The sequence below is a fragment of the Eleutherodactylus coqui genome, unplaced genomic scaffold (genome assembly GCF_035609145.1).
Source record: "Eleutherodactylus coqui strain aEleCoq1 unplaced genomic scaffold, aEleCoq1.hap1 HAP1_SCAFFOLD_69, whole genome shotgun sequence".
In the NCBI taxonomy this organism is placed as follows: Eukaryota; Metazoa; Chordata; class Amphibia; order Anura; family Eleutherodactylidae; genus Eleutherodactylus; species Eleutherodactylus coqui.
This window is the reverse complement of record NW_027102161.1, coordinates 100,804-126,651: the sequence shown is the minus strand read 5'-3', so window position 1 is coordinate 126,651 and position 25,848 is coordinate 100,804. Positions and strand designations below refer to the sequence as shown.

The 25,848-nt window shown below is 47.4% G+C and overlaps 1 protein-coding gene across 1 annotated transcript in view; it reads left to right on the top strand.

Moving 5' to 3' along the window:
- The window catches only part of LOC136598676 (lysophosphatidylcholine acyltransferase 2-like), an 80,115-nt gene that overhangs the window by 20,366 nt on the left and 33,901 nt on the right, over window positions 1-25,848 (top strand). Inside the window, exons 2-3 of the mRNA XM_066588759.1 lie at window positions 7,083-7,208; window positions 16,578-16,731. Coding sequence (XP_066444856.1) covers window positions 7,083-7,208; window positions 16,578-16,731 — 280 coding nt within the window. The remainder of the gene's footprint in view (window positions 1-7,082; window positions 7,209-16,577; window positions 16,732-25,848) is intronic.

The following is a 25,848-nucleotide window of genomic DNA, read 5'->3' as shown; positions in this document are numbered from 1 at the left end:
TGTGGGGAACACTTACTACTGGGGCCACTGTGGGGAACACTTACTACTGGGGCCACTGTGGGGAACACTTACTACTGGGGCCACTGTGGGGAACACTTACTACTGGGGCCACTGTGGGGAACACTTACTACTGGGGCCACTGTGGGGAACACTTACTACTGGGGCCACTGTGGGGAACACTTACTACTGGGGCCACTGTGGGGAACACTTACTACTGGGGCCACTGTGGGGAACACTTACTACTGGGGCCACTGTGGGGAACACTTACTACTGGGGCCACTGTGGGGAACACTTACTACTGGGGCCACTGTGGGGAACACTTACTACTGGGGCCACTGTGGGGAACACTTACTACTGGGGCCACTGTGGGGAACACTTACTACTGGGGCCACTGTGGGGAACACTTACTACTGGGGCCACTGTGGGGAACACTTACTACTGGGGCCACTGTGGGGAACACTTACTACTGGGGCCACTGTGGGGAACACTTACTACTGGGGCCACTGTGGGGAACACTTACTACTGGGGCCACTGTGGGGAACACTTACTACTGGGGCCACTGTGAGGAACACTTACTACTGGGGCCACTGTGGGGAACACTTACTACTGGGGCCACTGTGGGGAACACTTACTACTGGGGCCACTGTGGGGAACACTTACTACTGGGGCCACTGTGGGGAACACTTACTACTGGGGCCACTGTGGGGAACACTTACTACTGGGGCCACTGTGGGGAACACTTACTACTGGGGCCACTGTGGGGAACACTTACTACTGGGGCCACTGTGGGGAACACTTACTACTGGGGCCACTGTGGGGAACACTTACTACTGGGGCCACTGTGGGGAACACTTACTACTGGGGCCACTGTGGGGAACACTTACTACTGGGGCCACTGTGGGGAACACTTACTACTGGGGCCACTGTGGGGAACACTTACTACTGGGGCCACTGTGGGGAACACTTACTACTGGGGCCACTGTGGGAAACACTTACTACTGGGGCCACTGTGGGGAACACTTACTACTGGGGCCACTGTGGGGAACACTTACTACTGGGGCCACTGTGGGGAACACTTACTACTGGGGCCACTGTGGGGAACACTTACTACTGGGGCCACTGTGGGGAACACTTACTACTGGGGCCACTGTGGGGAACACTTACTACTGGGGCCACTGTGGGGAACACTTACTACTGGGGCCACTGTGGGGAACACTTACTACTGGGGCCACTGTGGGGAACACTTACTACTGGGGCCACTGTGGGGAACACTTACTACTGGGGCCACTGTGGGGAACACTTACTACTGGGGCCACTGTGGGGAACACTTACTACTGGGGCCACTGTGGGGAACACTTACTACTGGGGCCACTGTGGGGAACACTTACTACTGCGGCCACTGTGGGGAACACTTACTACTGCGGCCACTGTGGGGAACACTTACTACTGCGGCCACTGTGGGGAACACTTACTACTGCGGCCACTGTGGGGAACACTTACTACTGCGGCCACTGTGGGGAACACTTACTACTGCGGCCACTGTGGGGAACACTTACTACTGCGGCCACTGTGGGGAACACTTACTACTGCGGCCACTGTGGGGAACACTTACTACTGCGGCCACTGTGGGGAACACTTACTACTGCGGCCACTGTGGGGAACACTTACTACTGCGGCCACTGTGGGGAACACTTACTACTGCGGCCACTGTGGGGAACACTTACTACTGCGGCCACTGTGGGGAACACTTACTACTGCGGCCACTGTGGGGAACACTTACTACTGCGGCCACTGTGGGGAACACTTACTACTGCGGCCACTGTGGGGAACACTTACTACTGCGGCCACTGTGGGGAACACTTACTACTGCGGCCACTGTGGGGAACACTTACTACTGCGGCCACTGTGGGGAACACTTACTACTGCGGCCACTGTGGGGAACACTTACTACTGGGGCCACTGTGGGGAACACTTACTACTGCGGCCACTGTGGGGAACACTTACTACTGCGGCCACTGTGGGGAACACTTACTACTGCGGCCACTGTGGGGAACACTTACTACTGCGGCCACTGTGGGGAACACTTACTACTGCGGCCACTGTGGGGAACACTTACTACTGCGGCCACTGTGGGGAACACTTACTACTGCGGCCACTGTGGGGAACACTTACTACTGCGGCCACTGTGGGGAACACTTACTACTGCGGCCACTGTGGGGAACACTTACTACTTGGGGCCACTGTGGGGAACACTTACTACTTGGGGCCACTGTGGGGAACACTTACTACTTGGGGCCACTGTGGGGAACACTTACTACTTGGGGCCACTGTGGGGAACACTTACTACTTGGGGCCACTGTGGGGAACACTTACTACTTGGGGCCACTGTGGGGAACACTTACTACTTGGGGCCACTGTGGGGAACACTTACTACTTGGGGCCACTGTGGGGAACACTTACTACTTGGGGCCACTGTGGGGAACACTTACTACTGGGGCCACTGTGGGGAACACTTACTACTGGGGCCACTGTGGGGAACACTTACTACTGGGGCCACTGTGGGGAACACTTACTACTGGGGCCACTGTGGGGAACACTTACTACTGGGGCCACTGTGGGGAACACTTACTACTGGGGCAACTGTGGGGAACACCTACTACTGGGGCCACTGTGGGGGGGGGTCACTATTACTGCAGAAGCCACTATGGAGGGGTCACTATTACAGCAGAAGCCACTGTGGGGGGGTCACTATTACTGCAGAAGCCACAGTGGGGGGGGGGTCACTATTACTGTAGAGGCCACTGTGGGGGGACACTATTACTGCAGAGGCCACTGTGGGGGGGTCACTATTACTGCAGAGGCCACTGTGGGGGGTCACTATTACTGCAGAGGCCACTGCGGGGGGGGGGTCACTATTACTGCAGAGGCCACTGTGGGGGGTCACTATTACTGCAGAGGCCACTGTGGGGGGTCACTATTACTGCAGAGGCCACTGTGGGGGGCCACTATTACTACAGAAGCCACTGTGGGGGTCCTTTTGGGGGAACACTATTACTGCAGAGGCCACTGTGGGGGTCCCTTTGGGGGAACACTATTACTGCAGAGGCCACTGTGGGGGTCCTTTTGGGGGAACACTTACTACTTGGGGCCACTGTGGGGAACACTTACTACTGGGGCCACTGTGGGGAACACTTACTACTGGGGCCACTGTGGGGGGGGGGGGGGTCACTATTACTGCAGAAGCCACTATGGGGGGTCACTACTACTGCAGAAGCCACTGTGGGGGGTCACTATTACTGCAGAGGCCACTGTGGGGGGACACTATTACTGCAGAGGCCACCTCTTTAAGACTCATCACATCCCCCATGTACTGTCTGCTGCTCCTCATCACATCCCCCATATAATGTCCTCTCACCTTATCCCATCCCCAATATACTGTCCTCTTCCTTCATCACATTCCCCATATACTGTCCTCTCCCCTCATCACAGCCCGCATATACTGTCCTCTCCCCCTCATCACATCCCCCAAATACTGTCCTCTCCTCCTCATCACATCCCTCATATACTGTCCTCTCCCTCATCACATCCCCCATATACTGTCCTCTCCCCTCATCACATCCCCCATAACCTGTCCTCTCCCCTCATCACATACCCCATATACTGTCCTCTCTCTCATCACATCCCCATATATTGCCCTCTCCCTCATCCCATCCCCCCATATACTGTCTTCTTCCCCTCATCACATCCCGCATATGCTGCCCTCTCCTCATCACATCCCCCATATACTGTGCTCTCCTTCATCACATCCCCCATATACTGTCCTCTCCTCAACACATCCGCCATATACTGTCCCATTCCCCCAATCACATCCCCCCATATACTGTCCTCTTCCCCTCATCACATCCCGCATATGCTGCCCTCTCCTCATCACATCCCCCATATAGTGTCCTCTCCCTCATCACATCCCCCATATACTGTCCTCTTCCCCTCATCACATACCCCATATACTGTCCTCTCCCCCTCATCACATCTCCCATATACTGTCCTCTCCCCTCATCACATCCTTCAAATACTGTCCTCTCCCCCTCATCACATCCCCCATATACTGTCCTCTCCCCTCATCACATCCCCCATATACTGTCCTCTCCCCTCATCCCATCCCCCATATACTGTCCTCTCCCTTCATCCCATCCCCCATATACTGTCCTCTCCCCTCATCACATCCCCCATATACTGTCCTCTCCCTTCATCCCATCCCCCATATACTGTCCTCTCCCCTCATCAACCCCCCTATATACTGTCCTCTCCCCTCATCACATCCTTCAAATACTGTCCTCTCCCCCTCATCCCATCCCCCATATACCTTCCTCTCCCCTCATCACATCCCCCATATACTGTACTCTTCCCTCATCACATCCTTCAAATACTGTCCTCTCCCCCTCATCACATCCCCCATATACTGTCCTCTCCCCTCATCACATCCCCCATATACTGTCCTCTCCCCTCATCACATCCCCCATATACTGTCCTCTCCCCTCATCACATTCCCCATATACTGTGCTCTCCCCTCATCACACCCCCTATATACTGTCCTTTCCCCTCATCACATCCTTCAAATACTGTCTGCTCCCCCTCACCACATCCCCCATATACTGTCCTCTCCCCTCATCACATCCCCATATACGTCCTCTCCCCTCATAACATCCCCCATATACTGTCCCCTCCCGAATCACATCCCCCATATACTGTCCCCTCCCCTCAGCACATCCCCAATATACTGCCCCCTCTCATAACAACCCCCATATATTGTTCTGTCTCCCCCTCATAACATCCTTCATATACTGCCCTCTCCCTCCTCATCATAGCCCTCATATACTGTCCTCTCCCTCCTTATCATAGCCCCCATGTACTGTCCTCTCCGCTCATTAGAGACCCCATATACTGTCCTCTCCCCCCTTATCACATTCCCCATAATCTGTCCTCACTCTCATCACATTCCTCATATACTGTCCTCTCCCCCTCATCACATCCCCCATATGCTGTCCTCTCCCCTCATCACATCCCCCATATACTGTCCCCTCCCCTCATCACATCCCCCATATACTGTTCCCTCCCCTCATCCCATCCCCCATATGCTGTCCTCTCCCTCATAACATCCTCCATAGACCGTCCTCCCCCTCATCACATCCCCCAACTACTGTCCTCACCCCCCTCATCACATCCCCCATACACTGTCCTCTCCTACCCTTATCACAACCCCCATATACTGTTCTCTCTCACCTTATCACATCCGCCATATACTATAATCTCAACTCATAATATCCCCTATACTGTCCTCTCTCCCCTTATCACATCCCCCATATACTTTACTTTCTTTCTTATCACATCCCCACATACTAACCTCTTCCTTCATCACATCCCCCATATAGTATGCTCTCTCCCCTTATCACATCCCCTATATACTGTCCCCTCCCCTTATCACATCCCCCATATACTATCCTCTCCCCTCATCATATCCCTTATAAATCACAATTATCATATACTGTCTTTTCCTTTCTCATCACATTTCGCATATACTGTCCTCTCCCCTCAATTACAGACCCCATGTTGTCCTCTCTCCCCTTATCACATCCTGCATATACTTTCTGGTACTGATTTACTTTGAGCCACTGGAAGTGGTGGATGTACACCACTGCTAGGCTGCTTGACAGCCTCATCACATCTCCCATATACTGTCGTCTCCCCTCATCACAGCCCCCATATACTGTCCTCTCCCCCTCATCACATCCCCCAAATACTGTCCTCTCCCCCTCATCACATCCCCCATATACTGTCCTCTCCCCCTTATCACATCCCCCATATACTGTCCTCTCCCCTCATCATATCCCCCATATACTCTCCTCTCCCATCATCACATTCCCCATATACCGTCCTCTCCCCTCATCACATCCCCCATATACTGTCCTCTCCCCTCATCACATCCCCCATATACTGTCCTCTCCCATCATCACATCGCTCATATACCTTCCTCTCCCTCATCACATCCCCCATATACTGTCCTCCCTCATCACATCCCCCCCATATACTGTCCTCCCTCATCACATCCCCCCATATACTGTCCTGCCTCATCACATCCCCCATATACTGTCCTCTTCCTTTATCACATCCCCCATATACTGTCCTCTCCACTCATAATATCCCTTATACTGTCCTCTCTCCCCTTATCACATCCCCCATATACTTTACTTTCTTTCTCATCACATCCCCACATACTAACCTTTTCCTTCATCACATCCCCCATATAGTATCCTCTCTCCCCTTATCACATCCCCTATATGCTGTCCCCTCCCCTTATCATATCCCCCGTATACTATCCTATTCGCTCATCATATCCCCTATACATCACAATTATCATATACTGTCTTCTCCTTTCTCATCACATTTCACATATACTGTCCTCTCCCCCCAATCACAGACCCCATGTTGTCCTCTCTCCCTTTATCACATCCTGCATATACTGTCTGGTAATGATTTACCTTGACGCCACTGGAAGTGGTGAATTTACACCACTGCTAGGCTGCTTGACAGCCTCATCACATCTCCCATATACTGTCCTCTCCCATCATCACAGCCCCCATATACTGTCCTCTCCCCGTCATCACATCCCCCAAATACTGTTTTCTCCCCCTCATCACATCCCCCATATACTGTCCTCTCCCCTCATTACATCCCCCATATTCTGTCCTCTCCCCTCATCAGTGAACAACTGGACGATTCTGATCCAGTCGTTCATTTTCTGCTTGCTTTTACATGGAACGATTATCGTTCAAAACCCCGCGGGAGAAAGCAAGCTACTTCCTAGTTGTAAGAGGCACAAGCTACTTACTATTGACATCGTGTGACATTAGGCCAGTCTGTTGGTTGAACGCAGATCTTAGGAGCGAAAATGTCCAAGTCACCTAAAAATAAAAATAAAAAGTGTTAGAATGGGAGTACACAGCTTTATTTTTGTGTATTGGATGTGGATTTGGAGCCTTCCTTAGCAGCTCCTACCATTAACAATGGTTTACTGTCTTTTGCAGGTCACTTGGAATACCATTCACTGATCATACCTATGAAGACTGCAGACTAATGCTAACAGCTAGAGACCTGACTTTACCCATGGAGGCTGGGCTTGTGGAGTTCACAAAAATCAGCCGGAAGTTAAAGTGAGAAGCAGTTGTTCCCTTTTTTTTGTATAAAAGTTGAATTTGAGTTCTCATTACTTGACTCAATTTGAGCTAGATGATGAGCGCAGGTCATCAAGATCTGCGCTCATTTAAATAGTCTTTACACAGGCCAATGCAGATTGTATGGGAGATGAGTAATCCTTAATACTACCATTCGACCCAAACACACTTTCATCATTGTCGCCACCTATTGATGCATGGAGGTGTGTTGCTGATTGATTTTTGTTAAAGGCTTCTGCAGGCGAGCGCAAGCGCAAATATGCATGCTCCTGCGCAACGTATTTGGGCAATGAAAGGCTTACATATATTTTTTTTGTTCATGCGCTAGCAATACTTCATGCTGTCATCAGTCACCCAGCCCCCAGTAATCATCCATAAATAGTCCATATGTGTGGCCAACAAAATTGCACGACATCTGTGCACTGCGAGATACACCAATCTCACAAGAATATGAATTGCAGTGTGGGAAAAAAATCGTGGCATGCTCTAACTCCTCACACTCCTCAGAATGCATCGCCACAGCTTTAATGCCTCGCATTGCTCTTGCATTACATGCAATGTGCATGCGAGTGCGATGCAAGGTTGCCATTTAAATCAATGGAAAACGCTTCCGATCCTCTATCGCACCTGAAATTCGTGCAAGAGGATCGGAACTTCACCAATGTATTTTTGCCTGAGCAATGCCTCATGAGCGCGGTATCGGGCAGCTTCATGGCCCGACGTCTCACTCGTCCTTGTGTAGGAAGTCTAATGCAAAAAAATAACATGGAAGTTTAAACAAAGCCACAGGTTTCTGAAAAAGTTTTTTTTTGTGCCGCTTGACTTTTCTTTTCAGTGTACAGATGCCTTGGTCTTAAGCTTGACTCTTAGCGCGGCACACCGTCATCACGTTGCATTATCAGGGTGGTTTACTGACACTTGGAATTGATTCTAATGGGTTTTGTTGTGTTAAGATAAGAGAACAATAGGTTTGTCATGGGCAAAAACTTCCCAAATCTTTGAATAAGCTCTTTGCTTTAGACCGCCTTCACACTGGCGAGAAAATCATGCGAGACGCACAAATATAAATCCCGTTCTTTTGAATTGAGTCCTACACATGAAGGATGTTTTCCCGCATGGCACCACAATGCACTGCAGGTAACCAACTGCAGCATGTTCTATCTTGCTGCATAAACTTACATAGCAGTCCCATTGTTTTCTATGGGGCCGGCAGCAGCATCGCACCACATGCTAGGCGCACACGATGCAATGCGAGGTCTCCCATTGAAAACAATGAGAGAAACTCTGCGATCCTCTGCCACGGCTATTAGCTATCCTCCGGCACGGCTACTTACCCGAAGTGATGCGAGGCGGTTTTGAGATAAAAATGCCTCACATCCGCGGGGAAATCGCATGTCGGTGAGCGAGTGATTCACGGCCCGATATCGCACTCGTCCGTGTGTTGTTAGCTTTTTTTTTTTTTTTAAACTTTGTCTTTATTAAGCGGGTCTGGACAAACATGTAACATTACAGTATTTTTGCAGGTTCTTTTTTCCGTATCAGTCTTGGTTGTCCCAGCCTGCATTTTTTATATTATTTATATTAAACTAAACAAAATAAAACAAAACATTGAAACAGACAGATTATATACATGAAATCTAACCTTTGACCCATTTTGACCACGGATATTTTTGGTCTACTGACCTGTATGTTGAGGATCTTCAAAGTTTTCGGAGGCCCAGCAGGCTATGGCACGATTTGTAGATCACCCTAAATTAGTGTGTCTCCCATTGCTATCTGTTCCTGGAACCAGCAGGTGTAGTAGAAGCAGTTTCTTAATTTGTCTTTTACCCTTTGTGGTAATAATTGAATGAAGCTCCCCCAGGTTTCAAAGAAGGTTTGTACCTTCTTTTCTTTGAAAAGTGAAGTTTCCGCCCAATCCATCTGGAACAGGAACGCTAGCTTGTCCAGGAACAGTCTGAATGGGGGCCCTGATGGTTGTATCCATGTTTGTAAAATGGCTTTTAATCCCGCTGCTGCTATGAAGTGCAGTAGTTTTCTAACGCCTCTCGAGCAGTGGTAGACTTCAGAGTCTAAGTAGCCAAATATTGCCCATGTTGGTTCTTGTGGGCAGAAGTTCGTCAGGTGTGTTTTTGTGTACTCTCCTATCCGTGTCCAGAAGTCCTGTATTGGGGGGCATGTCCATAGGTTGTGATATAAGTTTGCATATGGCGCCTGGCATTTGAGGCAATTTGGGGTGTCGTAAGTTCCTATTTGAAATCCCCTACTTGGGGTTATGTATGATCTGTGGGCAATTTGCAGTCTCATCTCCAGAAATCTGGCTGATGGTAAGTATCTGTGTGCTGAGGTCAGAGACTTCATTATCAATGTTGGTGTGAAATCAGGATTGTCCCTGGCCCACTTACCAACCCCCGAGTCAATGTCATCTTGCTCCCTCATATTTCTTATTATCCTGTACAGCTTGGAGATCATTCCCTGTGGGCCTGTTTTCCTAGCCGTCCATATGTCATTTGCTTGTACCCAGTCAGGTTCTCGAAGTCGTGGTATGAGTTCTGTGATATAGTGTCTGACTTGAAGGTATGAAAATAGTGGGATTTGGATCTCAGGGTATTTTTGTTTCGTTTCGTCATATGTTAGGATTCGTTTTTCCTCTGTGTGCAGCAGTCTGTCTATTGTGTGTATTCCTTTGGTCTCCCATTCCGCGAATATATTATGGGGATTACCGTCTTGAAAGTTGGGGTTGTTCATTATCGACAGGTATGGCGATACTTGGGGTGATGTTTGGTTATCTTTGCGCAGTTTATTCCATGTTTTCCAGGCCGTTAATATCAGGGGGTTCTTTTTGATTTTTCCTGGGAGTTCTGCGTATGAGCAGTGGAGGATATTCTGGAGTCGTGTTGGGCCGGCCATTTCTTGTTCGAGTGGTTTGTTTGTGAAGTGTGACTTGGAATGAATCCAGTCATGAATGATTCGTGTTTGTGCCGCTAGGTTGTAGTCTCGTATGCTGGGTAAGTTGGTTCCTCCGTTCTCTCTGTGCTTATGTAATATTTTGAGCGCGATGCGTGGTCTTTTCCCTCCCCATATGAATCTCCTGTACAGATAGTTTATTTTCTTTATGTCTTTTAATTTTAGGAATATGGGTAGTGAGTGTAGGATGTATAATAGACGTGGAAATTCTATCATTTTTAATAGGCTCACCCTTCCCAGAAAAGAAATCGTGAAGTTTTTCCATGTGCTTAGGGTCGCTTCTAATTTTTTGATATGGGGATCTATGTTTGTGTTATATAATTTGGAAGGGTTTCTTGTGAGTTGTACTCCCAAGTATTGTATTGCGTGTTTTTCCCACTTAAATGGATACTGCATTGCCCATGGGGGTTTGGCCTGTCCCCTAAGAAGTAAAGCCTCTGTTTTGTCTAGGTTTAAAGTGTAACCCGAGAGTTTGCCGATTTTTTCCACGTCCTGTAATAGGGGTGTTAGTGTTTCCCTAGGGTTGTCTATCACCAGTAAAAGATCGTCTGCAAATGCTTCTACTTTTATCTTTGTCCCTCCGCATGTGGCTCCTGTAAATAGCGTTGTTTGTGTCAAGTATCTAAGCAGTGGATCTATTGATAGATTAAACAACAGTGGTGAAAGGGGGCAGCCTTGTCTAGCCCCTCTAAATAAGTCTATGTTGGGAGTATTAAGGCCGTTGACTGTGAGAGTCGTGGTGGCCCTTGTGTGCATTGTGTCTATATAGTTCATAAAAATCTGTCCAAAGCCTCTTTTTTCCAGCAGTCTGTTTAAATATGGCCAGGCCATTTTATCAAAAGCTTTTTCTGCGTCCAGACTCAGCAGCATTGTAGTCTGGCTCTCGGGGTTTTGTGCTATGACCGTCGCCGCTATGGCGGCTCTGATGTTTTTTAAAGCACTTCTCCCTTGTGTAAAGCCTTTCTGTGCTGGATCTAGTATGGACGGGAGGATTAGCTGGAGTCTGTCGGCTAGTATTTTGGACAGGAATTTATAATCGCAGTTTAACAGCGCTATTGGTCTGTAGGATTTTGGTTCTGTCTGGTCTTTGCCCGGTTTGGGGAGTAGTATCGTTCTTGATACTCCAAAGTCCTCTGCTTGTGTGTCGTTTTTGTATATTGTGTTGTACAGTTGGGTCAGTACTGGCACCATATCTGTTATTAGTATTTTATAATATTCCGTCGAGAATCCGTCGGGGCCTGGTGTTTTTCCCCCTAGTGCCCTCGAGATCGCCCCTCTTACTTCTTCCTCCCGTATGTCAGCGTCTAGTAAAGATGTTTGTTCTTCTGTTAGTTTTGGTAGGTTCACAGATTCTAGGAAACTGTTTATGTCCTGCATGTTTGTTGGTTCTGCCCTGTATAGGTTTTCAAAGTATTCGTGTAGTATTTGAGTCACTTCTTCTTGTTTTGTTGTGAGGTTATCTCCATTGGCGTGTCTTAGTGCCAATATTGGTTTGTGTGGTTGTTTTTGTTTAGCCAGGTTGGCTAGCAAGCGACCTGTCTTGTTGCCCCACCTGTAGAACTTGTTTTTTGTTAGTTGTGTTTGCCAGTGTGCGTGTGTATGTACGAATGTGTTTAGTAAATGTTTTGCTGTGAGGAAAGTTTGATATGAATTATCGTCATGGGAGTTCATATGTTCTTTTTGTGCCTCCAGGAGGGAGTGATGTAATGTCTCGAATTCTGTTTGGAATTTTTTCCTCCTATGGGACAGGTAGCTTATGATATGGCCCCTCATCACTGCCTTCGAAGCTTGCCAAAATAGGTTTATGTCCTCTATATGGGCCCTATTGTCGTCTGCGTAATTATTCCAGTTTATTTTCAGGTATGCCCTGAAATCCTCTGATTCCCACAAAAATGAGGGGAATCTCCATATTTTGGTTAGCCTTCGCGGGGCTATCAGTTGTAGTTTCATTGTTATCGGTGCATGGTCACTGAGGGATATTGGGTGGATTATTGATTGGTGGTGATATTCAAAAGTGCTGTTTGATATCAGGAGAAAGTCTATGCGTGAAAATGAATGGTGTGCATTGGAGCAGCACGTGTATTCTTTATTGGTGGGGTTCAGGAGTCGCCACGGATCACATAAGCTGAGTTGTTCTTTTAGCGTTAGTAATGCATGTGTGATTGAGGTTGTTTGGGTGGATGGCCCTGTTCTGTCCAGTATTTCGTCTTGTACGCTGTTAAAGTCTCCTCCCATGATTATTCTATCGTTTAGATACGGTTGTAGTTTTTCTATTAGCGTGGCACAGAATGCCGGTTGATTTGTGTTGGGGGCATATACGTTCACCAAGGTATATATTTGTTCTTCCATTTTGATTCTCATTATTAGATATCTGCCCTGCGGGTCGGCTATATTTTGTAGTATTACATGTGGTGTGTTTTTCCTAATCAAAATGGCTACTCCTCGTGATGCTGATGTATGGGAGGCTGTATAACATGCGTCTATCCATGGTGCTTTTAGTTCCCCTTTTCCCTCTTTTTTCCAGTGTGTTTCCTGTAAAAACACTATATCTGGTTTATATCTTTTTAAATGTGTGAGTACTTTTTTTCGTTTAATGGGTGTGTTTAGTCCGTCTACATTCCAGGACAGTATTTGTATCGTGGAGGGTGTTTGATATTCAGTTGTCTCTAAGTCTGTGGGCATATTGGTATGTGTCGGTTATAATTACCGTGGTTTTTGCCTCTTTGTTGTCGTCACATCCTTCGGTCCCAGCGAGCCGTGGATGCAACTGGGTGTTGATTGTGCCATGCCTGCGGGGCTCTCCGATCCTCCTTTCGGTCCGTTTTCTAAAGGTCAAATGGGTCAGAAAAAAAATAGAAAACATAAAAAACATGAAAAACATAGTTATAAACATATAAACTTTCAGTATTGAATTCTTTTTCTTTTGCATAACGGGTGCCACATCCACGATGTTTCGAACAGGGTCATAATAAAGAGCAACTATGCAGTTCCTTTTTTCCCCATCTTTCTCATCCCTGTTCTCCGTCTTCTTCCATGCGCAGATGTCTTCTGGCTTCCTCCGGGGTGTTGAATATTAGAGATTTATTGCCATCTTGGATTCGGAGCTTTGCCGGATATAGCAATTGGAAGCGTGTGTTTTGTTCATGTAAGGCCTGGCAGATTGGGGTAAATAGTTTGCGTTTTTGTGATACTGCCACTGAAAAGTCCTGGAACAGTAAGATCTTTGATCCTTGTATTATTAGTTCTCCTTGTCGTCTGTAAGCTTGTAAGATTGTTTCTTTTGTTGCCCAATGCATGTATTTTGCTATCAGTGGGCGAGGTCTATTTCTGTTGTTACGCCCCTCCCCCGGGGGGCCAATTCTGTGAGCTCTTTCTATTGTTAGAGGGTCTTTAGGTATGTCGAGCTGGAGTACTTGTGGTAGCTCAGTAGTTAGGTAGGTTATAAGCTGGTTATTGGTTACTGTCTCAGGTATTCTCACAAAGCGAAGATTATTACGGCGATGTCTATTTTCTAGGTCGTCGATTTTCTCCCGAAGCATTTCGGTTTCTGACTGATTTCTTTGTAGCGAGGCTTCCAAGCTTGCTATGGTTTGTTCTGTATTCTGGGTTTTCGCTTCTAATTCCGTCAGCCTTTGGGTGTTGTCCGTGATTTGGGATAATGCTGAATTTATGGATTTATGCAATGCCTCTAATCTGTTATCAAATAGGGGGAGAAGCATTTTTGACACCTCTTGTGCCACCAGTGTTGCCTGGGTTATGTCCATGTTGTTATTCATTGGTTGGTCATTAGTTTGTATGGCGGAAGTGTCCATTGTCTCGTGGTCGGTGTCTGGTAACACCGTGGTACATGGTGGGGGGTTCTTCGAAGGGGATGTAGGTTGGTGTGTGCTTTTGCTTTCTCTTTCTTTGATGTTTTTGGCAGCTTTGTTCTTTTGTTGTCCTCCCATAGATGTTTTGTCTGTGTTTGGCTGGCGTGTTGCCCTTGTTGAGGTGCCCGCGTTTTTTTCGTTTAGATATTTGTCCATGTTTTTTTTTTTTGTTTTTTTTTAAGTCGAGTGGTTATGCGGGTTGATTTGCTGAGATGTCTTCCCTGTTCTTGAGGTTTTTCTGGTTTTATTGCAGTTTAATTTTGTTGTGGATGTGGCTTATCTTTCATTATCTATTGCTCCATCTCTGTTTGTCTGGGGTCTTTGGTTCGCTCCGCGACTAATGTTCCTGCTGGTTTCGTTTTGTCGCTTTTATCTCCCCCACTCCTGTTTTTGGTGTACTTTAATTATTCTGTTTTGTGCTGTCTGTGCTTTCTCTCCCCTCTTTTCCTTATTCCCCCCCCCCCCCTGTTGCTGTTTTGTTCTTTAGGGATTTGTCAGGGGTTAAATTCGAATGATAGTCCCTTGGGATCTTTTCTGTGGTATGTACTGGGTTTTGTGTTTTTCTTGAGGTTGGGATGGGGCTCGTGTGGTAGTTATGGTTGCCCACTGTTCTTGGGCTGTTTCCCCCCCCCCTCTCTCTCTTTGAAGGGGATCTCTGTGCCTCTGTTGCGTTCTGGGGCCCTCTCTGCAGCGTTGGTGTGGCTGTGTGGTGTCTTCACACTTCTTTGCTGCCTCTCGGCTCCTTCCCCTGCCTGGTGTAATGGGCGGGGCTTATTGTGGGCGTCGCTGTCGAAATTTAGGCTGTGGCTTCTGCTGCCGCTAGGCCGCTGCGTCCCCACAGGTTTTCGGGGGGGTCGCCGGTTCAGGGGGGGGTTTCTCCGGTTGTCCGGGTGCTCTCCCGGGCTATTCTCCCCGTGCGGAGCTGGGCTATGTCTGTCACGGCCCGGGTGTTGTGGCGCGATGCCCGCTGCTGCCCGCTTTGGTGTTCCGGTGGGGTATCTACTCTCGGGGGGTCTCCCCTAGTCCTCTATGGCTTCCCGAGGTCTTCCCCCGTCTCGCGGCTCTTACCGGGCTTGGTCGCGGTTCTCGCGGCCGGAAATTTAGTCCGCGGCTTTGGGCGCGTCCAGGCCGCAGTGTCCCCGGCGCTCCCGGTATGTCTTGGGCGGGGGCCGATGGGTCTGCAGACCTTACCGGAGATCTTCGGCGGAGGTAAGGTCCCGGCTGGCTATGGGTTGGGCGTCCCGTTTCCTCGCCTCTGTGCCCCGGTTCTCCTTTCCCGCGGTCCGCGTTTGGAGGTTCACGGAGGATCTTCCGGGCCCCTTGCCGGTGTTGGGACTTCTGCCTAGCAAGCAGGGGAGATGTCCGTCCCTGCAGCTGCTTTTTTGTGGGTCACTAGAGGGTCCCGGTGTCTCTGGGAGTTGTGTCACGCAGGAGCTCTGAGAGACACGTCCTGCTTCCTCTGTGTCCTGGGCGGAAGTCCGTGTTGTTAGCTTTTATAGTCGGGGGATAGTTCAGGTATACACGCTGACTTTTATAGTCGGAGGGATAGTTCTGGTATACACGCTGACTTTTATAGTCGGAGGGATAGTTCTGGTATACACGCTGACTTTTATAGTCGGAGGGATAGTTCTGGTATACACACTGACTTTTATAGTCGGGGGATAGTTCAGGTATACACGCTGACTTTTATAGTCGGAGGGATAGTTCTGGTATACACGCTGACTTTTATAGTCGGAGGGATAGTTCTGGTATACACGCTGACTTTTATAGTCGGAGGGATAGTTCTGGTATACACGCTGACTTTTATACTCGGAGGGATAGTTCTGGTATACACGCTGACTTTTATACTCGGAGGGATAGTTCTGGTATACACGCTGACTTTTATAGTCGGAGGGATAGTTCTGGTATACACGCTGGCTTTTATAGTCAGGGGATAGTTCTGGTATACACGCTGACTTTTATAGTCGGAGGGATAGTTCTGGTATACACGCTGATTTTGTAGCCTAGATGAGCTGTGAATTGAGGTGAATATATATTTTGGCAAGTAAGTCAATGGACCTAAAAGAGGAGTCAAGGCAGGAATTACCTACTTGGGGCTAATGCCCACGGATGGATTTCTGCCGCGTTTCATGAACCCAATAGCTTACTGCCTTTAAATGTTCACGCAGCATGAAATAAATCGTGGCATGTTCTAATTGCGGAAAAACGCGCAGCCGGCGTCCATTGCAGTCAATGGAAGCCATGCATCACGTGATACTTCCGCTGTGAGCACAGCGGAAGTATCGCATGATTACGCGGGTTTTTTTCAGCCTCACTGCGGCTGTAGATCGCTGCGCCTATGTGAGTCCTAAAGAATATTTAACATTAAGCAAAAACTAGTGCCAGATTCTTGACAAGCACACACGCTAGCGCTAATCTCTGCGCCAAAACTATGCCAAATGATTGTGCCCCAATACCTTTACCTTACTTATATTTGTTACTGTATTACTTACTTTCAACAATTTGTTTTCAGCCTAAAATGGAACAATTTTGAGAAACAGCTGGAAGTGTACGCATCTATTGCCAACTTGTCAAAGGGAGGAAGGATTGGAATAGAAGAGTTTGCCAATCATCTCAAGCTGCCGGTGTCGGATCTACTAAGAGAGCTGTTCGCACTGTTTGACCGGGTAAGTCTTATATTATAAGGCTTACTATAAGATGTCACAACTTGAGACGTGTAACTTTTGGGAACTTGGTAGCATATAGTGTTAGGCTGAAAAATGACTTGTGTCCATCTAGTTCAGCCTGCTATCCTGCAATGTTGATCCAGAGGAAGGAGAAAAACCTAATGAGGCCGAAGCCAATTATACTCACTTTAGGAAAAATATTCCTTCCCAACTCCAATCTGGCAATCAGAATAATCCCCGGGTCACCGACCCTTCTGAAGTAATCAGTGACTATAACATATTATATTGTAACACCCAAGAAAGGCGTCCAGGCCTCTCTTGTACGCTTATCATGTTCACCATCACTACATGCTCAGGCAGAGAGTTCCATAGTCTCACTGCTCTTACAGTAAAGAACCCCCTTCTATGTCGGTGTAGAAACCTTCTTTCCTCTAGACGTAGAGGGCGCTCTGTTGGCACAGTCCTGGGTATAAACAGATGATGGAAGCGATCTCGGTATTGTCCCCCGATATATTTATACATAATTATTAGGTCGCCACCCCCCCCCCCCCCAACCGTCTTTTTTGCTAAACTAAATAACCCCAATAATAAAACTTCAGTCTTGTGCAAAACTCCACACTGATCATGATCATATTATATCTGTTTAATGGCCGAAGCTCATTTTTCCTGATATAATGCTCCAGTCCCCCTCTATAGACAGACATTGTCCTTGTATTCGGTAATTTCGGTGTTGTCATTGAAATAAATGGAATGCATGCATGTCCTCCATTTCTGTGGGGACAGTCAGGACCGCCATACTCAGGACTCGTGGGAACCCCAGTGGTTACACCCCACTGATCATAGAGTTACTCCCCATCTTCTGAGTAACTTTAGATCTCTTTATATCTTGGTACAACCCCTTAAAGCACATCCTCTGGTACTGGCCAAACAATGATGGCTGGACCGCTTTTTCGACTACCTGATGCATACTGTGTGCATGCAGATCTCACTGGCCAGAGCCGCTCATGTGGGCAGCACTAGTCAATCACAGCAGGCGTAGTGTCTTAGGGATCCGGCACACGGACGTATTAACACGTGTGGATAAAATGTACATGTGCAAAATGCAGAGACGCATGGGTTCGTACACATTATCCTTTTTTGCGTGAGCAGAAGTCTATGCGGGGTGGACAAATGTACAATGGGATCCGTGAAAGAATGCGCATTTAAATCAGGGCGGGCGTGTGTCTTGTGCCCATGTGAAGATGCTCTGTGCATGCAAACACGCTCACAAATGCCTTGTGCTAGCAAAAACGCATACGCCCGTGTGAAGCCACCCTTAGACTCAGGCCTCATTCACACGGGTGTATTTGCGCTCCAGATTACGCGCTTAAGGGTGCCCACCCACTAGCGTTTTTTTACTGCGAAATTCGCAGCGTTTTTTTTTTCTGCAGGGGTCTTTGGGCTATGGGACATGCAAAGCTAAAATCGCAATCGCGATATCGCGGTAAATCGCGATTTTTACATTACAAGTCCCATAGACCCCCTGCAGAAAAAAAAACCCTGCGAATTTCGCAGTGAAAAAAAACGCCAGTGGGTGGGCACCCTTATACGGATAGCATAAACGCCATTGATTTGTATTAGGGCAATCAGACTTGTGTTTTTCACACGTGTATTTTACATGCGTGAAAAAAAAAAAACGCAGTACGTCCGGTTATGGTCTGTATTACTGATCGAAATTGTTCATTCAAATCAATTAAATTCAGTGAATCTGTGTGAGATTTTTGCGCTTTTTTTTTTTTTGTGTGTGTGTGAAAAATTGTAGTTTTATACACCTGCAAAGAAAACCACAAGAAAGACCAAATACAGAGTGAGGGCGGTTCCAGATGAGTGCGGGCACAACTACACTCGGCAGTACGGAGCTGCGGTGCGCCTGAACGAGGGGAATTTCTTCCCATTCGTTGGGTTTTCAAACTCCGCATCCGAGTGCAGGAGTTTGAAAATAATCACGAGAAGTCTGATGATGGTTTTGTGGTGCGACTAGCTTCCCCCCTCATGTGAAAGCTCCCTAAGGGCTCCTGCACACTGGCGATCGCGATATCGTGGCAAAATCGCTACTTTTTTCCCCGCAATTTTTTTGAGCATCAGCGCTGCTTTTTTTCCCAAAAACATGGCTGCCGTTCGCGATTTATGAGTCAATTGGACTTTCTAATGTTAAAAAGTCATCGCATGGAAATCACAAGTTGGTGCTTTGCAATGTGATAAAAAGGAGGCGCCATAGGGAAACATGGGAGATAAACAAAGCGCAGAAAGATAGAACACGCCGCTATTTTTTTTTCTTGCAACATCGAATGAGTGAAAACATTGAAAATGTTCTAATTTTGACGCCACATAGACTTTTATGGGAGACTATGCGAGCCAACCGGCAAAGGGAGGGGGGACGGTGTTTAACATCCCTGTGGGGATAAAGGGAGTCCCTACGGGGATGTTAATCTCTTTCCCCCTTCCTTTGCCGATGAAGGTCGTCCCAAGCTGCAGGGATTCCCTTCATCCCTGCGGGGATTCCTTTCAGTGAGGTAGATGGGAGATGCGATGCGAGAGCTCACCCAAAGATAGGACGTGCCGCGATGCGGGAAAACATCGCTCATGTGTATGAGCCCATTCAAAAGAATGGACTTCACATCCGTGCGTGTTTTGTGCGCATTGCATCACACAGAAATTGCACAAGTTTCTCGTTCGTGTGAATAAAGCCTTAGGCCTCATGTCCACGGGGAAAATCAGGCCCGCTACGGATTCTCCATGTAGAATCTGCAGCGGGTCCCTCCTGCCCCGCGGACATGAGGGCTGAAAATAAGAATAAATGAGAATTAACTCACCTCCCATCCGCTCCGTTTCTTCTCTTCGCCGCGGTGTCATCTTCTCTGCGTCGCGGCCAGATCTTCTTTCTTCGGCTCGGCGGATGCGCATGATGACGTCGGTGACGTGCCCCGCGCATGCGCCGTCCCGAAGAAAAAAGATCCGGCCGCGACGGAGAGAAGATGGCGCCGCCGAGAAGAGAAGAAACGGAGGGTGTGAGTAAATTCCGAATTTTGTCTCCCGCGGATCCGGACGGCTTCCATAGGCTTCAATAGAAGACCCGCATGAAAATGGAGCATGGTCCAGATTTTTTCATGCTCCATTTTTTTTTAAATCACTTTTATTGACGATCCGCGGGTATTTATCTACCCCGCGGGTGGTCAATGCATCCCTATGGGGTGCGGATCCGCGGGCAGGAGAAGAGTTAAAATCCGCTGCGGATTTTAATTCTTATTTTGCCCGTGGACATGAGCCCTTAGAGATCAGTGAGGGCTCTTTCACACGAGTGCTTTTGCGCGCTGAGAATCGGCCGTGGGAACTGCAACCACTGGTCAATTTTCACTGCTGGTTGTGTCCCTCTCAGGTGTGAACAGGGCCGCCAGTGCAGAAAAGGACACTTACCTGCGCAGGAACGCTCACAAGACGAAGTGATTGCGCTCCATTTTAGAGTGAAAATGCGTCACACACTCGCGTGATTGCGTCATGCGCGTGTGAAGGAGTGCTAAGGGCTTTACATGGGCGTATGCGTTTTTGCACGCAGTGAACAATTTTTTTTTTACGTGTATTTTACTGTCATTTCTGTGTCACAGGGCCTATTCATTTGCGTGCTGCAAACGAGCCCTCCCCGACTTAAATGGTTATTTACCCTAGTGAGTTCCAGGTGTGTTATTTTTCTCGTGGAATTCAACAGCGTATTGCACGCACATTTGCGCACTCCCTATAGACTTTAAATGCACACAAAAGTAGAGCATGCAGCGGTTTTTTCGCATTTGGGCAAAAAAAAAAGGAAATGAAAACCAATCCATTGAAATCAATGGGTTTTATTCTCTGCGTATTGTGCTCAGAAATTTTGCGCATGCTAACACACGCGTGTAAATGTCCATGTGCAGGAACTCCTGGCTTCACATGGGTGTGTTTGCGTGTGCATTTATGCAGCGAATAGAACCCTGTAGATTTCAATGTGTTTGTCCACAAGTGCGCATTTTCACAATTCACGCAAAAAAATATGCAACATACTCTATTTTGCGGCATTTTTGCACACCAAAAGTCCCCATAGAAGTCAATGGGGATACACAAATATGCATGTGATATGCCAGGAGGTGCGTGATACGCTGCGTAATTGCGCAGGAAAGGAACGCATCCAGAACTCGTTAGACTAATTTCAATAGCTGGGAGCAGCGGTGGGTATTTTTCTGAATGCACAAAAGCCAGCAAAATATCTGCAGATGCGAATACACATACGCGGGCAAGCGCAATATCGCTATTAGAAAATCGGACTGATATCGCACTCATAAAGCTGCTTTCATACAAATGTTTTCTCGCAGATAAACGTCGCCCACAAATCGCCGCCATGTGAAGCATTGGACTGCAATGCATTCATTCACACGGGCGATTATTACCTCCCCTCCTCCCCCTCCCGCACAGCATCAAAATATGGGCCATGACCTATCTTTTGCCGAAAATCGCAGAGAGGGGGAAGGAGTTTACCGCCGCTTGTTGCAGAAGACGGCTGGTTTCTATTTAGCTATTAAGGCTTAATAGAAGCCATTCTGCCGAGCGTGGCAGCGGAGTCCATTTACGCGATGCAGCCCTGTGAATGGACGAGACAGCGCTAATTCCAAAAGGGATTAGATTGCAGCAATGCTGCGCTGCCGCAATTCTTCCACGCGATGCTTTTGCGTATAAATGCAACGCTTGTGTGAAAGAGGCCTAAAGCTGCGCTTTTTCAGCTATTTTGTATATACTGTGCACGCTACTTTCACGCGAGTGAAAAAAAATCATATATTGCTCCAATATGACAGAAAAAACGCATCGCATATAAATCACTTGCCAAGCCAGTGAGACACAATTTTTCTTTTCATGCACACAGAATTGAAGGCTTATTCACACGGGCGGATTTTTTATCAGTATTTTGTGAGCCAAAACCAGAAGTGGAGAGAAAGTCTAATTGGGAAGATTTTCATTTCTTCCGTATTTTGGGCCGCTCCTGGTTTGGCTCACAAAATACTGATGTAAAAGGCGTCCTGTGAATAAGGCCTAAGGCTTATTCAGACTGGCACAGGCGAAACTACGCTCGGCAGCACGGGCAAATCATGCGTACAAATCACGGGCAGGAAAGGAGGTGGTGAAAACAAAACCACTGAAATCCCATAGAGATCCGCAGTTTCGTTTTTTCCCTTTATACGGTTGTGATTATAAGGGGACTAAAGTACATTCGTGTGAAGGAGCCGTCGGCGCAATTTTATGCATATGAGAGCGCATTTGCTTACCCCCCTAGACTCTAATGGAATATCAGGAGCGCAAATGCACGTAAAAATCATTGCGGTTTCTGTGACCGCTTTTCTGCACAGAAATCAGCGTGCTAAATCGCCGTGTGAAAGAGGCCCTAGGGCTTCGGCAGACGAATGTACGCGACAAGACGATTGTCGCAGTGGAGCGTATTTGTGCATAAACAAGGTTTACAGTAATCGGGTTGCACTCACAATGCCAGTTCACACGCGCGTTCACCCCTCTCCGTGGCATACAGTGCCGATGTAAAGCTTAATAAGGGCCGGCGGTCATCTTCTCCCTGCGACGTCCGCTGGGTCACAACCCTTCCCTGTCATGCAGAAAGATGAGGTGAGAAACACGCTTATGAGAATGAACCTATGGAGATCACAGGGAGCCGTGCGGGTGTGATGGCAGCCAGGGGCCTTCTGAAAGGCCCCAGGACTGTCAAAGCAGAATGCTTATCCAGGCATTCTCGTGGGGTGGCTTGGTAGACTGCCTGTCAATTCGCAGTATGATGTAAGGCTATGGCATTTCATCATATTGCAAGAGCGATCAGAGCATCACACGCTCATGTTCACTCTGGGACAAAAAAAAGTGAAAATAAGTTTTAAAAAGTCTTACTAATTATATAAAAAAATAAAAGGTTATTTTAATTATTAAATAGAAAAAAAAAAACTGTGCTTCCGTAAATGACCAACCTATCAAAGTAGCACATTATTTACCCCGCACAGTGAACGTCATCAGGAAAGAAAAAAAAACACCAGAATTTTGCTTTTTGGACACCCCGTCTTTAAGAAAAAAATGTAATAAAAAGGGATGAAAAAGTCACATGTGCTCCAGAATGGTACCAACGGAAAACTACAGGATATCCTGCAAAAACAGAGCCCTCACACAGCTGCGTCAACGAAAAAATAAAGAAGTTATGGCCGTCAGAAAATGGCGGCAGAAGATAATTAAAAAAAATTAAATATCTTGGAAAAAATAAAAGTAGTACGGCGAAAAAAGAAAAAAAACTACATAAATTTGGTAACATAGTATTCGTACTGACCCATAGATTAAAGCTATCATGTCATTTCCGTTGCAGTGTGTACACCGTAGAAACAAGACGCACCAAAAGATGGCGGAATTTCATTTTTTTTTCCACTTACAATTTTTTTTCAGCCTGCAAAAAACGAGCCCTCAGACAGCGACGGCGACGGAGAAATACAAGTTATGATTTATTAGAACGGGGGAGCAAAAAACAAAAGGGCCCGGTTAAGGGCTCATTCACACGAGGACCTACGTGTGCAAAAATCACGCACGTAAAAAAACCTGCAGCTATTGGAACCGACGGTTTTCTATGCGAACGTTCAGATAAAGAAATGTTACATGCGCAAAAAACATCTGAACGATCCCGTAGGAAACCATTCCTCCTAATAGTCGCGTGATTTTTCTGCGGTGATTTTTGCACGCGTAGGTCCGCATGTGAAAGAGGCCGTAGCCTTTACTGTGTCATGAAGCCCATTGTTCTCTATGGCCACGTAATTTACGCTATAAATACACAATTACACTGCGCATGTGCGGCGTTTATACGCGCCATTGCAAAGCGACAGAGCTTGAAAATTAAACAAAACCAGGAAGTCTGCGCACGACAGTGTGAGCGAGATACATCGTCATGCGCAGTGCAAAACCGCTGCCATACGCAGCGATAGGCCGGCTCCACAGCGGCAACGTGCAGCGTTTTACGTTTACGGTCGTGTGCGCCGGACTTATAAATCAGATCATATACAGGCCGATTCCCTTCCTGCAAAACCCACACGTGATAAAATCATGCAATTTTTGCGCCATGCAGGAGCTAGTAAAAATGCAGAATTATGATTTTTAATGCTTTCCTTCACATCTGCAATGTTTTTACTCATGCGATGTTGCGTGAAAAAAAAAAATCACGGGATGCCCTATCTTTCTGCGTTTTGCGTTTTTTCCCTATACTGGCTCCCTTTTACCGCATCGCAAAGCACGACCGTGCAATGCATTTTTAACATTACAAAGTCTTATTGACTTTTACGCAAAAATTACTACAAAATTGCGTGAAGAAAAAAAAAAATAAAATCACACGAGAAAATCTTAAGCGACATTGATCTTTTTGTGAGAGAAAGCAGCACTGACGCTCAAATTGTGAGAAAAAAGACGCGATTTTGCCGCAATTGCCAGTGTAAAGAAGCCCTAAGACCACCTTCACACGACCGTATGTGTTTAACGGTCGCCCCAGATGAATGAATCAAGTCCTGATCTGTATTCGCTGCCGTTTGAATGTAAAAAAAGCACGCAGAAGCGATGAAACCAGCGATCGCTGTAGAATCCTCAGAAGGTCGATGAACGCCTAGTTGGGGTGAGCCTACTTCTTTTCCCTGCGTTGTACGCCAGTAACTCCCTGAAGACCTGTCTTTTCACGTGACATATAAAATGCACGACTGAAAACGGGCGCGTATGTCCTATTTTTCAAGGCGCAATATTTTAAGCGTCAAAAAATTGTTCGTCAGACCGAACACCTTGGAATCCAGCGCTTCGCGGGGTCGCGTTTCATGTTTTTTTTTCTTTTCTAACAGCACTAAAGGTCGTCTAAATAAGCCCGTAAACAGATGAACGCGGTTGTGGAGCTTTTTGCGCACGCACAACATGAAGAAGCATAGTTATTGATCTTAATGGTTTAATTCTGACGACCGTGTTTCTCGCGTGCGAGAAAAGATAGGCCTTGCCCGCTTTTTTTTTTTTTTTTACACGGGTTTGAACAGTAAACAAGACTTCTAACGTGTTCATGCACCAACACCCTCCATTGCGGTGAGCATATTTGTGCATCCGCTTGTCTGTTTAAGCCCTAACTTTGTACTCTTTTGCCTCATTCCCTCTGAAGAGTGCAGAAAATGGCGCCTGCAGCATCCATGACCTTTTGTATGTGAATCTGCATATAGCCGGCCATCTGCTAGTGTGACACCAGTGATGGCGGCAGCCTCCCGCCATATCACGTCTCTGAGGCTAGTTACACACAGGCGGGCGCAATTTTTGGCCCGATATCACGCTTATCAACTTTTTACTCCGCGGCTGCGAGGCGACTTTCAGCCAAAAACGCTTCATATTGCTTCTGTGAAATTCCGATCCTCTGGTGCGAGTCTCACACATAAGAGCGGATCAGAAGTGTTTCTGGTTGATTCCAATGGGAATCATCGCATCGCACGAGAGCCATGCAACGTATTTAAGGTCCCATTGAAATCAATGGGCGAGGCAGACTGAGGAACGCGGGAAAAAAATACGACCTGCTGCGTTTTTGTTTTGTTTTTTCCCCCTCACAGCATCGCTCGTGTGTATGGACATAATACATAATTCATATTCACACAAGTTTTGCGCGTCTCGCAGCCTTCATAGATATATTCTGACACTGATTAAATGGAGCCGTTTGCCACGAGATGCTCACCGGAGTACATGTCTGTGGCGCACACCTGTCTAGCGGTCGTGTCACGACGTCAGGGGAATGGCGCACGTTGCTGAGAGTTGATGGTCTGACAGACATGGCGGGAGATTTATGAAGGGGGCTAAAACAAAAACTGTCCTAAACCAGAGCTGAGGGAAAGCGAAAGCTGCTCTGTGATTGGTTGCCGGGGGCAACAGCCTGCGGGCCGCCTCAGGCATCAGCATCTTCCTCATGAGGAGCCAGACAAAAATGGAGAAGTTACTGAGGAACATTCGGGTTTCCTAGCGAGTGAATCGCTCTGTAGTTCTTAATAGTTCACAGTACAGAAGGCCGGCAGACGCCATCTTGTT